General features: G+C 31.2%; 2 protein-coding genes and 4 long non-coding RNA genes across 6 annotated transcripts; 3 read left to right on the forward strand and 3 right to left on the reverse strand.

Annotated features, from left to right (window-relative positions):
* Window positions 1–101: 101 nt before the first annotated feature.
* On the forward strand, window positions 102–1,787 carry LOC107368449 (uncharacterized). The gene is made up of 4 exons (XM_015936266.3): window positions 102–248; window positions 331–428; window positions 514–661; window positions 722–1,787. Exons 1-4 carry the CDS (start codon window positions 222–224, stop codon window positions 1,502–1,504), a joined length of 1,056 nt encoding a protein of 351 aa, XP_015791752.2. The 5' UTR covers window positions 102–221; the 3' UTR covers window positions 1,505–1,787.
* Window positions 1,788–1,812: 25 nt separating this feature from the next.
* LOC107364616 (AN1-type zinc finger protein 2A) lies at window positions 1,813–2,847 on the forward strand. The gene is made up of 2 exons (XM_015932044.3): window positions 1,813–1,921; window positions 2,007–2,847. Exons 1-2 carry the CDS (start codon window positions 1,867–1,869, stop codon window positions 2,717–2,719), a joined length of 768 nt encoding a protein of 255 aa, XP_015787530.2. The 5' UTR covers window positions 1,813–1,866; the 3' UTR covers window positions 2,720–2,847.
* A 76-nt stretch (window positions 2,848–2,923) lies between these two features.
* On the reverse strand, window positions 2,924–3,590 carry LOC112539102 (uncharacterized). The gene is made up of 3 exons (XR_003082700.2): window positions 3,530–3,590; window positions 3,211–3,435; window positions 2,924–3,126 (listed from the first exon to the last, which is right to left on the reverse strand). It is a non-coding gene; the product is annotated as an uncharacterized LOC112539102 (long non-coding RNA).
* A 1,515-nt stretch (window positions 3,591–5,105) lies between these two features.
* Window positions 5,106–5,753, forward strand: LOC149094831 (uncharacterized). Its single transcript, XR_016197942.1, has 3 exons — window positions 5,106–5,166; window positions 5,261–5,485; window positions 5,568–5,753. It is a non-coding gene; the product is annotated as an uncharacterized LOC149094831 (long non-coding RNA).
* Window positions 5,754–8,953: 3,200 nt separating this feature from the next.
* Window positions 8,954–9,692, reverse strand: LOC149094832 (uncharacterized). Its single transcript, XR_016200886.1, has 3 exons — window positions 9,636–9,692; window positions 9,317–9,541; window positions 8,954–9,232 (listed from the first exon to the last, which is right to left on the reverse strand). It is a non-coding gene; the product is annotated as an uncharacterized LOC149094832 (long non-coding RNA).
* A 1,558-nt stretch (window positions 9,693–11,250) lies between these two features.
* Window positions 11,251–11,846, reverse strand: LOC149094833 (uncharacterized). The gene is made up of 2 exons (XR_016200887.1): window positions 11,555–11,846; window positions 11,251–11,470 (listed from the first exon to the last, which is right to left on the reverse strand). It is a non-coding gene; the product is annotated as an uncharacterized LOC149094833 (long non-coding RNA).
* Window positions 11,847–12,512: the final 666 nt, after the last annotated feature.

Here is a 12,512-nt window from a genome sequence, read left to right on the forward strand (position 1 = left end):
CGAAATTTAATTTGAACGGAAATCGATACATTCGGAAATTAACATGCAGCAAGAGTTACCCTAGTAACCACATGGCAAGCTTCAGAGCTTTAAACTCTTTAAAGTGTTTATTTCTCAAACCCACGTTTTTCGCTTATCTAGTTTTATTTTTTCGTTTATTGATTTAATTTATTTCGTTCTTTATTTTTTTCAACTGATATTAATATCAATTCTCAAAGAATATGGACAAGCAACAGAAAATGAAGAAGGTTAGTTATAAATGTTGCAAAATATTGAAACATGGTTTCAACATGATATATTGTTTCTCATTTGGTGTTTTTTTAAATCCAGATTTCTGAACTCCGAAGCTCTATAAGACCAGCTAAAAGAGCTTTACTTGCTACAACTAAAAGACGAATCAAACATTTGTTGGCCAAAAAGGAAGAGAGGTAAGTTTCTAGTTTTTGCTAGCAACAAATATCAATGTAGTTTATAAACACGCCAACATATTTTAATCATCTATTTTCTAAACAGCAAGGATCACATTATTCAAACTAAATTTGAGAAAGAAATTAAATCTGCAAGAGGAACTATAGGATGCCTTAAAGAACTTCAAACTACTGACATCATCAAATTTGGTCTTCGCACGGATATTGCTGAATTGCAAGCTATTTTACAAAGAGTAAATATCTATTATAATTTTGTGTTTTCAGATTGATACTTATTATTTTTTTCTTTTTAGGGACAAGCTGATGTGAATACACGATCAATGGCTCGTCTATGTAGCAAGAAAATCGTTCAAAATGCTTTCCAAGAATTCAAAGTTCACTATCCTGACTGGAAAAAGCTGTCTATCTCTGAATTTAAGGTTGGAAAAGGGGTTCAAAAGTCCAACCAAACTGATAAAAATAAGAAGAAAAATAAAGACAAAAAGGCTTTGAAACCACGAAAGAGTAAGGATAAGGAAGATAAGGAACTTTCTAATGATCAAGATGAAGTCAAGGTTGAAAAGGCTCCAAAGAAAAAAGCTATAGCCAAGGAAGAAGTTGCTTCATCACCCGTTAAGAAGAACGAGCAATCAAAAGTTCAATCTCCCAAAAAAGCTCCATCTCCTAAAAAAGCTCCATCTCTTAAAAAGCCGGCAGAAAATCCTGACGAATCTAAAGATGCAATCAAATCCTCGAAGCCCTCGAAAATTAAGGGCAAATCTAGCACTTCTCCAGTTAAGTTGACTCCATCTCCAGCTAAGAAGCTAAATAAGAGAAAGAAAGTTTCTGATGTCCTCTCTAATGTCAGCTCTACTAGAGAGTCCACCGGACTTTCAGACAAGACTCCGAAGAAGGTAAAATTTGACGATGAATTGACCAAAACTCAAAAAAATAAAAGTCTACCGGAATCAACGCCTAAAAGTGAACTCAAGCCTATAATTAAAAAGACACCATCTGAGACTAAACAAAAAATTCAGAAACCAACAAGAGGCAAGAACTTGCCAGAACAAAGAAGAAGAAACAAACTCAAGCTGTAATGAAATATTATGTTTTCTTGCTTGGAAATCGTATGCGACATTCAATTGACTCGTTTTTCAGTGACATTATCTGATAATTTCAGACAAAATTTCAATTTAATTAAACAGTTAAAAGCTGGCTGTTGACTTGTTTTATATTGATTTTCATGTTGAGCGCCAAAAATATAAACTCATTCATGTGAACATGTTCTCACCTGTTGTTGACACCTTGTTGTAGCAACCATCAATGACGGTGCACTTCACTTAGTAATCAATAAACAAAATGATATTTTTACTGTGTTAATTTGAATTTTAATTCATTGTTCATATTTCCAGCAGTAAATCACAATTACACTATTTATAAACGTTTTCTACTTTTAATTATGGAATTCCCTGATTTAGGCAAACATTGTTCTGACTTGAGCTGTAAACAGCTTGGTAAGTGTTGATTTGATTTTTTATTCACATTAAATATCAACTGTTTTCTTAATTTCGTCTCATCTCGTTTTACTTTTATTTTTAGACTTTTTGCCCGTTGTATGTGATGCCTGTAACAAGGTGTTTTGTTTAAATCATTATAAATACGAAGACCATTCATGTGTACATTCTCACCAAAGAGATAATCAAGTTCCCGTTTGTCCTTTGTGCAATAAACCCGTTCCATTACGTAAAGGTGAATCGCCCGATTTAAGAGTTAATCAACATATCGAAGATGAATGTCAAGATGGTCGAGCTTTGAAGAAAAGAAGTACAATCTACAAAAATCGTTGTACTTTTGAAAGGTGTAAGCAAAAAGAGTTGGTGCCTATTACTTGTGATATTTGTAGAAATAATTTTTGCCTTAAACATCGCCATCCTTTGGACCATAAATGTGCCTCTAAGAAAGGAAATACTGACACCAGAAATGGGAATAGAAATGGATGGAGTTTATCCAAGGCTGGTGAAGCTGCACTTCGTCGAATGACCTCCTCCAATAGCAATAGCAATAGCAATAGAAGCAATAATAATAGCAGGAGAGATAATACTGTGAATCAAGGATCATCGTCGAAAATAAAATCTGTGCAAGGAAATTTGACTGAAGATGAAGCCCTTGCCTGGGCCTTGCAACAATCGTTAAATGAGCAAACCTCTAAAGCAAGTGTTTCTACACCAGATGACCAACTGTTCAGTTCAACAGGAGATAGAAGTCAACGCGATGTTAGGGGAATAAATAAAGATAAATGTTCACTTGCATGAGACCCAATTCAAAACACTTCAGAAGGAATACAATTTAAATATTAATAGAAAATCATGTTAACCTATTACATCCATTACATTTTACCCAAGTTCACGAAACTACGTAAATAAAATTGCATAAGATACAATTGTATTTTGTTGATTGCTAATTGATAAAATCAGCAAGAGAAATCGAGATCATCATCGAAATAACGAGAAATTTCTAGTAATTTTTTTTCAAATTATTTTATTTGTATCTCATGATAATGAATAATGTTATAAATAACATGATGAGGTAAATTGATGTTAATCATTACAAAAATGGTTTGTAAATTATTGAGCAGATATTGACAGTTTATCATGAATATGAGTTGATCATGGATATGAAGATGAATATGTTGTTCCTTGGATTGGTAAATTACCACCAACTATAAGATCAACAGAGAAAACAAAAAAAACGAGAAATTATTAGTTAAGAGTTATATTAATAATTAACGGGTAAATTAACTTACGCATCATCTTGCCATCCCCAACCCCATGAAGGCCAGGATGACCATGAACCACCCCAAGATTGACCCCACCAATCATCATGACCAATCAATCCCAATGAGATTTTGGTTGGAATTGGAATACTAATTGGCTTTTTGTGGATTCGGATTTTGATTGTTGCTTCAGCAATCATAAGTGAAGCAGCAAGGATAATGGCGATGAACATAATTTTAGAGTTCATTTTGAATCTAAAAATCAATAAGAAAAGACAAGAAATGTTAATAAAATTGAAAACTTCTTATAACTTGAAAAAATATTGGAAACTTTGGAAAATATTTATACCTTTGATTTTGGTTATTCAATAGGAACACAAGTAAAGTTGTTTGATTGAAAGTTGAACGGTTAATGTGATAATTTGATGACAATTTGCATGCTTTTATATACTTATTAAACTTTCATTTTATCGCTCTTTATTAAGGCAGGACTAAACTGATAAGGTCAATCAGAAATCAAATTTGATAAAATCAAGGAAAATTTAAGAACTTTGACCTAAACTTCGATTCAAGGTTCATCGTTATTTCTTATGCTGTTCATTGCATCGTTAATGGCAACTGGATAACTTTCACTTCGCCTCAAGTTATGATCTTAAAAAGTGCAAATCATCCATATTAATTTTTAATTCAATAATTAATAACGCCAAAACTCCAAATATACCTAATAATCAATATTCAAAATAAATAATTGTTTTCATATCAAATGCTATTCAAATTTCCATATTATCGCCATTATTTGTTATAAACGTTTATCAATAAAAAATGACTTTATATTCAATTTACATGTCTATTATTCATTTATCATTGAGTCTACATCTTTGAGCGCTTTAGTTAATGGACATTTATTAGAGTAATCCAGAAAGATGACCAGATTTAACAAGTTAATCTTATTTAATGAGTTTTAGTTTCATAATGAAGTAAAACCCAAAATTAATTATTATAAGGCAGCTCATTATTTAGGATATGGAAACATTCAATGTTTCAAAATTGGAGTGAAGCTCAATGGCCTAAGTTAGGTGAATCTCCAGCGAGCGCATATTCAAAGCATTTAACAAAAATTTTGGGTAATTCCGGTTCAGGTTTCAATTCCCGGTTTTCATCCCATTTTGAAATTTGATCAATAGTTCAGGTTATCAGAATAACATGAATATATTGACTACGTAAAAACAATGGAGTGGTTTCGTTTGAAACACTGGTTTTTTGGATTGAGGAATATTAATGTTGACCAGTTTAATGAATTAAGAGCAAAAAATATTGAACTTGACCGATAATTTGCAAAATATAGCCAATGTATGGAATGGTTGGAAGTTATAATTAAAACTTGAAATAAATATTGTTTGTATTAAAGTATCTTCTTAATTAGCCACACCAAATTAGTTAATTGCGCTTAACTTCAATTAAATGTAAAAAAAGGTCAAAAATTACTGCAAGGTCAATCGAGATGAGGTAAAGGTAAAAAGTAAAAGTAAAAATATTATAACAAGAAAATGAAAGTTGATTTTAAGTTTACATTTGCTATTCAATTAACCTTAAGATGAAACAAAATAATGATGTTGATTAAGTTGATGGTCAAACCAAACAAATGTGACCCAAAGTTGAACAAAAAAAGATGATATTTCAAAGCCCTGAAGGTGTTCATTGTAACCGGTGCCATTGGCATTAGTAACAGTCTTGTTTAGATGAGTTTCATTCAGATCTGATTTGGGATAACATCAATTGAAGGTCAACAATAAAGTTAACTAATAAAATGTGTTTTAATTGATACACCTTAAGAAGGTGTTTTGACCTCAGTAAACCTTAAGACCAGCCTCAATAATCAAATGAGTATATAAAAGCATGCAAATTGTCATCAAATTATCACATTAACCGTTCAACTTCCAATCAAACAACTTTACTTGTGTTCCTATTGAATAACCACAATCAAAGGTATAAATATTTTCCAAGTTTTATAATATTTTTTCAAGTTATAAGAAGTTTTCACTTTTATTAACATTTATTGTCTTTTCGAATTGATTTTTAGATTCAAAATGAACTCCAAAATTATGTTCATCGCTATTATCCTTGCTGCTTCACTTTTGATTGCTGAAGCAACAATCAAAATCCGAATCCACAAAAAGCCAATTAGTATTCCTATTCCAACTAAAATCTCATTGGGATTGATTGGTCATGATGATTGGTGGGGTCAATCTTGGGGTGGTTCATGGTCATCCTGGCCTTCATGGGGTTGGGGATGGCAAGATGATGCGTAAGTTAATTTATCCTGCAATTAATAATTTAACTCTTAACTAATAATGTCTTGTCTTTTTCTTCTTCTATTGATCTCACAGTTGGTGGTAATTGACCAATCCAAGGAACATCACATTCATATTCATATTCATGATCAACTGTCAATATTTGCTCAATAGTTTTACAAATCTCTTTTGTAATGATTAACATCAATTTACCTCATCTTGTTATTTATAACATCATTCATTCATGAAATTGAATATAAATAAAATTATTCTTAAATTTCACACTTACCATCTCATAATCATTATTCAACTAATTGCATTGAAAATCATCATTGGATGTAAATTAACTTACTTGAAAAGTAAAGTAGAACTTTAAATTCATGTTACATTATTTGGTTTTTGCTACATTTCAATGTGGAATCGTCTCGTTTCTTCGTCATTTCAAGAATACATTCGATATCCACTCACTGCTGAACTTTGCATTGTCATTAAACAATCCAATTCAGTGAAAACTTTAACTGTGGATAGCTTTTAATAATAGTTTTATGTGTTCTTCGGGCGAAAGATCGATACTGCACAGAACTTGGTGTAGTCTTACAACACGTATGTCATTTCACGATCAGGGTATAAACTTTGCTAGAAATTAAAACAAACAATTCATTGCAAACTCATTTTCGTCAAAAGACTTCAAGCAAATATTTCAATTTTTTGTTGAGAATAATAAAAGTTGGGACTTGGTGAGCTTAGTCTGGCTTATTTGACAATTACTTGAAGTCAATATTCAACTTTGACCATAATATTGACTTTAATTATGGTTATAATGAAGGTACTTTGATTTAAAACCACTCAAACTCTTACAAGTCAACTTTTATACTACACGTAAATACGACCAAATTGCTGGATAAACCCAACCTTTGTCATGTTTCGATCCGAGTAGAAACACAAGTATGAAGCTTTCCTATTGGAATTGATCGAATCAAATTATTAGGTCGAATCAAGCCAAACTACGGAGCTTTATGCGAGAAAACCCAATGATATTTACAATAAATGCTTAAGAAAACAACTAAAAAGACATAAGCAACACAATTGTAACATTTTATGCACACATTGAAACAAAAATGGGCAAAAACGGGCGAAAATTACTTTCTTGCAAATTTTGATTCTCAATGTTTGTAGAGGCATAAAAACTGAGTCCTTCATTGCTATTAAAAAGTTTCTCGGATCAACAGTTTTCAAGCAAATCTAGTTCGAAGTTGAAACTTTGATCGCTCTTTGTACAGTTATGGAAGAAGATTCATTCATGAAACTCATTTTTCTGTTATGATTTTTAATGGCCAACAAGAAAATGCATTTTATTAAATGAAATAAACTTTTGTTTTTCTTTAAAACAGATAAGTTCGATTTTCATTTAAACCGACGTCATCCTGTGACCGTTAGACTTAGAGAGCTTAAACTTATTATTGGGTAATCAAATTTGTCTGTGTACGTTATGGTTTTAGTTGTTTTTTCAATTCATTGACAGTTCTCTTAATTTTGGCCTTTGGTCTTAAAACTTTGAATCTCAATATTTCGAGAATGGCTCTACTTAAAATCAAACTTCTTTGACTAATCATTAGATTTTATTATTGGCTATAACATAAACTACATAATAACTAAGAAAATCTGAGTTTATTCATTTAATAACGAATATTCTTCTTACACATCATGCGTAACCATTTACCTCTTTTGATCAAATATAAAATCTCACAGCCTGGGTAATCCAATGTTATAACTTTTGTAGTTTCTTAAATTATCTAGTAATCGCATGTATCATAGCCCATAATAAAATCTAATGATCAGCCAAAGAAGTTTGATTTTAAGTAGAGCCATTCTCGAAATATTGAGGTTCAAAATTTCAAGTCCAAAGGCCAAAATCAAGAGAACTGTCAATGAATGGGAAAAAGTACACAATCCATGATTTATAGCAACAATTTTTGTTGACCAATAATAAGTTTAAGCTCTGTAAGTCTAACGGCCTTGGGAGGAGGTCGGTTTAAATGAAAATCGAACTTATCTGTTTTACGGAAAAACAAAACTTTATTTCATATAATAAAATGCATTTTCTAGTTGGTCATTAAAAATCATAACAGAAAAATGAGTTTCATGAATGAATCTTCTTCCATAATTGCACAAAGAGCGATCAAAGTTTCAACTTCGAACTAGATTTTCTCAGAAACGGTTGATCTGAGAAACTTTTTACTTGCACTGAAGGATTCAGTTTTTACGCCTCTACAAACCCACCAAGCCTTAACTCGCAACTCAAATGTTCGAGCCTGCAGCACTATTCTTTGCATTGCCTTTGTAAGTTAAACCAGAAAAATGGTTTATATACCAAGAAATGGGTTGATATGAGTTTTGTTTGTTAAATAAGCTGTTTCTCATCCATGTACAACCCAAAATTCATGACCTGAATGCAAAAATGGAAAGTTATTATGTTTAATTGAATTATTTATCAGTTAAGGAGTAAATTAGTGAAAGAATGATCACTGTAGCTATCACCATTCTCGAAATATCGAAGCTTAAAGTTATAAACACAATGGCTAATATCAAGAGAACTGTCAATAAATTGAAAATATCATTCAATCCAGAATGTTTACCATCAATTTTTATATACAATTAAAAAGTTTCAGGTTGCTAACTCTTATGGTCACAGAATGCGGTCGATTTAACTAAAAATCGAACTAATCAGAAAAAGAAAAGTTTTATTTCTCAAAATAAGAGTAATTTCTCGTTAATCATTGAAAATTACATGAGGGAAAATGAGTTTCATTAAAAAATCTAGTCGCACAGTTGCACAAAGAGCGATCAAAGTTCCAACTTCGAACTAGATTTTCTCAAAAACTGTTTGTCTGAGAAACTTTTTAGTTGCACTGAAGGACTCAGTTTTTATGAATCTACAAAAGTACAGAGTCAAAATTTGCAAGAAATTAATTTTCGGCCGTTTGCGCCCATTTTTGTTTCAATGTGTGCATAAAATGTTACAATTGTGTTGCTTGTGTCTTTTTAGTTGTTTTCTTAACCATTTATTGTAAATATCATTGGGTTTTCTCGCATAAAGCTCCGTAGTTTGGCTTGATTCGACCTAATAATTTGATTCAATCAATTCCATTGAGCAAGCTTCATACCCATGCTTCTACTCAGATCGAAACATGACGAAGGTTGGGTTATTCAGCAATTTGATCACATTTACGTGTAGTATAAAAGTTGACTTGTTAGAGTTTAAACCAAATCTACTTCACCATCATTAATATCATTATTATGGTGAATTGCTCTCACAAGTTGAATATTGCTTTGGTGGGTCAAGATTTAAGCAAAGAAACTACAGAACTTTAGTCTATGATATGCCCAATAAATGCTTAAGACGACATTGTAATGCAAGAAGTAGTAGCTTTCAGATTGAATAAGTGAACGAAATGAAATAATGAGAAGCAGACGCAGCAATTAGATTGAATAGTAAGTGATTATATCAAACAACATTGAAATGAATTAAACAACTTGAGGAATTTAATATTGAAAAATTTTATTCGAAAATCTTTTGAAAATGATTATGAGGCTTTAAATAACAATGAAATGTTTTGATGTTCAATTATACAAGTAATGTTTGGCAACTGTTGAGAGCAGATATGTTTTCAATATTTACTAGTCGATGCTGATATTAATTTAGTACTGAGTGTATCATGAATATGAATGTGATGTTCCTTGGATTGGTAAATTACCACCAACTATAAGATCAACAGAGAAAGAAAAAGACGACAAATTATTAGTCATTATTATTACATTATTAATTGCAGGATAAATTAACTTACGCATCATCTTGCCATCCCCAACCCCATGAAGGCCAAGATGACCATGAACCACCCCAAGATTGACCCCACCAATCATCATGACCAATCAATCCCAATGAGATTTTAGTTGGAATTGGAATACTAATTGGCTTTTTGTGGATTCGGATTTTGATTGTTGCTTCAGCAATCATAAGTGAAGCAGCAAGGATAATGGCGATGAACATAATTTTAGAGTTCATTTTGAATCTAAAAATCAATAAGAAAAGACAATAAATGTTAATAAAAGTGAAAACTTCTTATAACTTGAAAAAATATCGGAAACTTTGGAAAATATTTATACCTTTGATTGTGGTTATTCAATAGGAACACAAGTAAAGTTGTTTGATTGAAAGTTGAAGAGTTAATGTGATAATTTGATGACAATTTGCATGCTTTTATATACTCATTTGGATACTAAGGCAGGTCTTAAGGTTTACTGAGGTCAAAACACCTTCTTAAGGTGTATCAATTAAAACACATTTTATTAGTTAACTTTATTGTTGACCTTCAATTGATGTTATCCCAAATCAGATCTGAATGAAACTCATCTAAACAAGACTGTTACTAATGCCAATGGCACCGGTTACAATGAACACCTTCAGGGCTTTGAAATATCATCTTTTTTTGTTCAACTTTGGGTCACATTTGTTTGGTTTGACCATCAACTTAATCAACATCATTATTTTGTTTCATCTTAAGGTTAATTGAATAGCAAATGTAAACTTAAAATCAACTTTCATTTTCTTGTTATAATATTTTTACTTTTACTTTTTACCTTTACCTCATCTCGATTGACCTTGCAGTAATTTTTGACCTTTTTTTACATTTAATTGAAGTTAATCGCAATTAACTAATTTGGTGTGGCTAATCATGCAGCTTCATTCAATTGCATCACAAGTAGTTTTGGTTTTCACCAAAAATCCACTCAAAGGCCTCAAAATATTTTGTTTGTATTTTTAAGACTAACAAAATGAACTCATTTGAATGTATCATTCATTTGAAAATTGAAACAAATTTAAAGGCGACTTTATCGTTCCTTCAGTCAATTGATTTAAATCGATATTTGACTATTAATGACATTTATCGGTCTATTAATGGTCAGACGTTTGACCATGAACCAAAATTGTGAATTCAATTTTGAAGGTTAATTTTTTCGATCGCGTTTTTGTTTGAAATGAATGATGATGCTTTAGTCTACAAATTTAATTTAGTTTTGATGCTTGCTGTCAATTGTAACAACTCATTTCACAGCTGAATGTAATCTTGGATTTTGATGGACCTTTGATCTTGACTTATGTTTTGTGTTCACACTCACTTCGTGATATCAATGACTAAATCATGATTGATCACACTTTAGATGCAGACGATTGTCCCATATTAAATTGAATTAACCATTTTCAGAGTGAAAACAGGCAATTATTTTCCACTTTTAATTTCCACTTTACTCCATGTTGATGTTTTGTATGAAAATAAATGCAAGTGTGAACGACTTGTACAATATACAAGTTTACACTGGTTAACAAATTATGAATCCCAATCAACTTGTAACAGTATTTGTAAGGCAAATCAAATACTCAATTGTCTTTTAATCACAATTTAAAGTTCAAGTTTCAACCTTTCCTTCCTTAATTTATTCCAACAAAATGAAAATCATTCAAATTTCAAGATCAATAAGATTGTTAATAACTAAATCATCTTTTTTTATGTACAATAAAGGCTTGACTTCACCTTTTAACTTAGAAAATTTGATGGAAAAAAGTTGAATTAATGAGTTAATATCCTTAACCTTTAACTGACTGGTTCAGGTGAAAGTAAAGCAAACTAAAACATGACCTAAATCATTTTCTGGTTAACCGAAGCTACTTGTTTTACACTCAAATCAAGTAAGGTCTTTGAGATATCAACTAGCAAGGTAAATAATTAAATAATGATTATGAGATGGGAAGTGTGAAATTTAAGAATAATTTTATTTATATTCGATTTCATGAATAATGTTATAAATAACAAGATGAGGTAAATTGATATTAATCATTACAAAAAAGGTTTGTAAATCTATGAAGCAAATATTGACAGTTTATGTTGATCATGAATATGAATATGAATTGGGTTTTCCTTGGATTGGTAAATTACCACCAACTATAAGATCAACAGAGAAAGAAAAAGACGACAAATTATTAGTCATTATTATTACATAATTAATTGCAGGATAAATTAACTTACGCATCATCTTGCCATCCCCAACCCCATGAAGGCCAGGATGACCATGAACCACCCCAAGATTGACCCCACCAATCATCATGACCAATCAATCCCAATGAGATTTTAGTTGGAATTGGAATACTAATTGGCTTTTTGTGGATTCGGATTTTGATTGTTGCTTCAGCAATCATGAGTGAAGCAGCAAGGATAATGGCGATGAACATAATTTGAGAGTTCATTTTGATGTTTTACCTTTGATTTTGGTTATTCAATAGGAATACAAGTGAAGTTGTTTGATTGAAAGTTGAACAGTTAATGTGATAATTTGATGACAATTTGCATGCTTTATATACTTTATTCAACTATTGTATTAAGGTTGATCCAAGGATGACCAAGGACCATATTTTGTTTAAAAGGTGGTTTTCGCTGCAAGAAAAGATCAACATCTTTGACCCAAACTGTCATTTTTATATTCACAATCATACTCGGAAATATTTTTTACCTTACATTCATTATGGGTGAAAAAATAGTTAAAATTTGTTATAAAATTTCCCAACTCCTTCACATTTAACCTCGCAGCTACATTTTTTGAAGCTTCGAGGTGTTTGCCATTTTTTTGTCTGCTCTAATATTGTACTTCTGCTGGCAAGTAAATCGTTTTTTATTTTTTAGAAACACTTTGCTTTAAAGGTTAACTTTCATTTTACCTAATTTATAAATCCAATTAACTACTTTTTCCAATAATTAATGCAAGTTATCAAAAATTGATTCATAAAATCATTTTGGACGATCAACCGTTTACCTTTCCATTGATATCTCAAGTTTAACACGCGTTCATAACCTGTTGATCCGCTGATTTGTTCAATAAAATCTGTTCCAATAAACAGACACAATTGTTTTAATTATATTCACTTCACTTCAGATTCAACTTGAACTCTTATCGGGCCTCTTATGATACATTCGGATTAGCAATAAATTC

The sequence above is a fragment of the Tetranychus urticae genome, chromosome 1 (assembly GCF_039701765.1).
Source record: "Tetranychus urticae isolate SD_2017Ah chromosome 1, NJAU_TeUrti_SD_1.0, whole genome shotgun sequence".
Lineage (NCBI taxonomy): Eukaryota > Metazoa > Arthropoda > Arachnida > Trombidiformes > Tetranychidae > Tetranychus > Tetranychus urticae.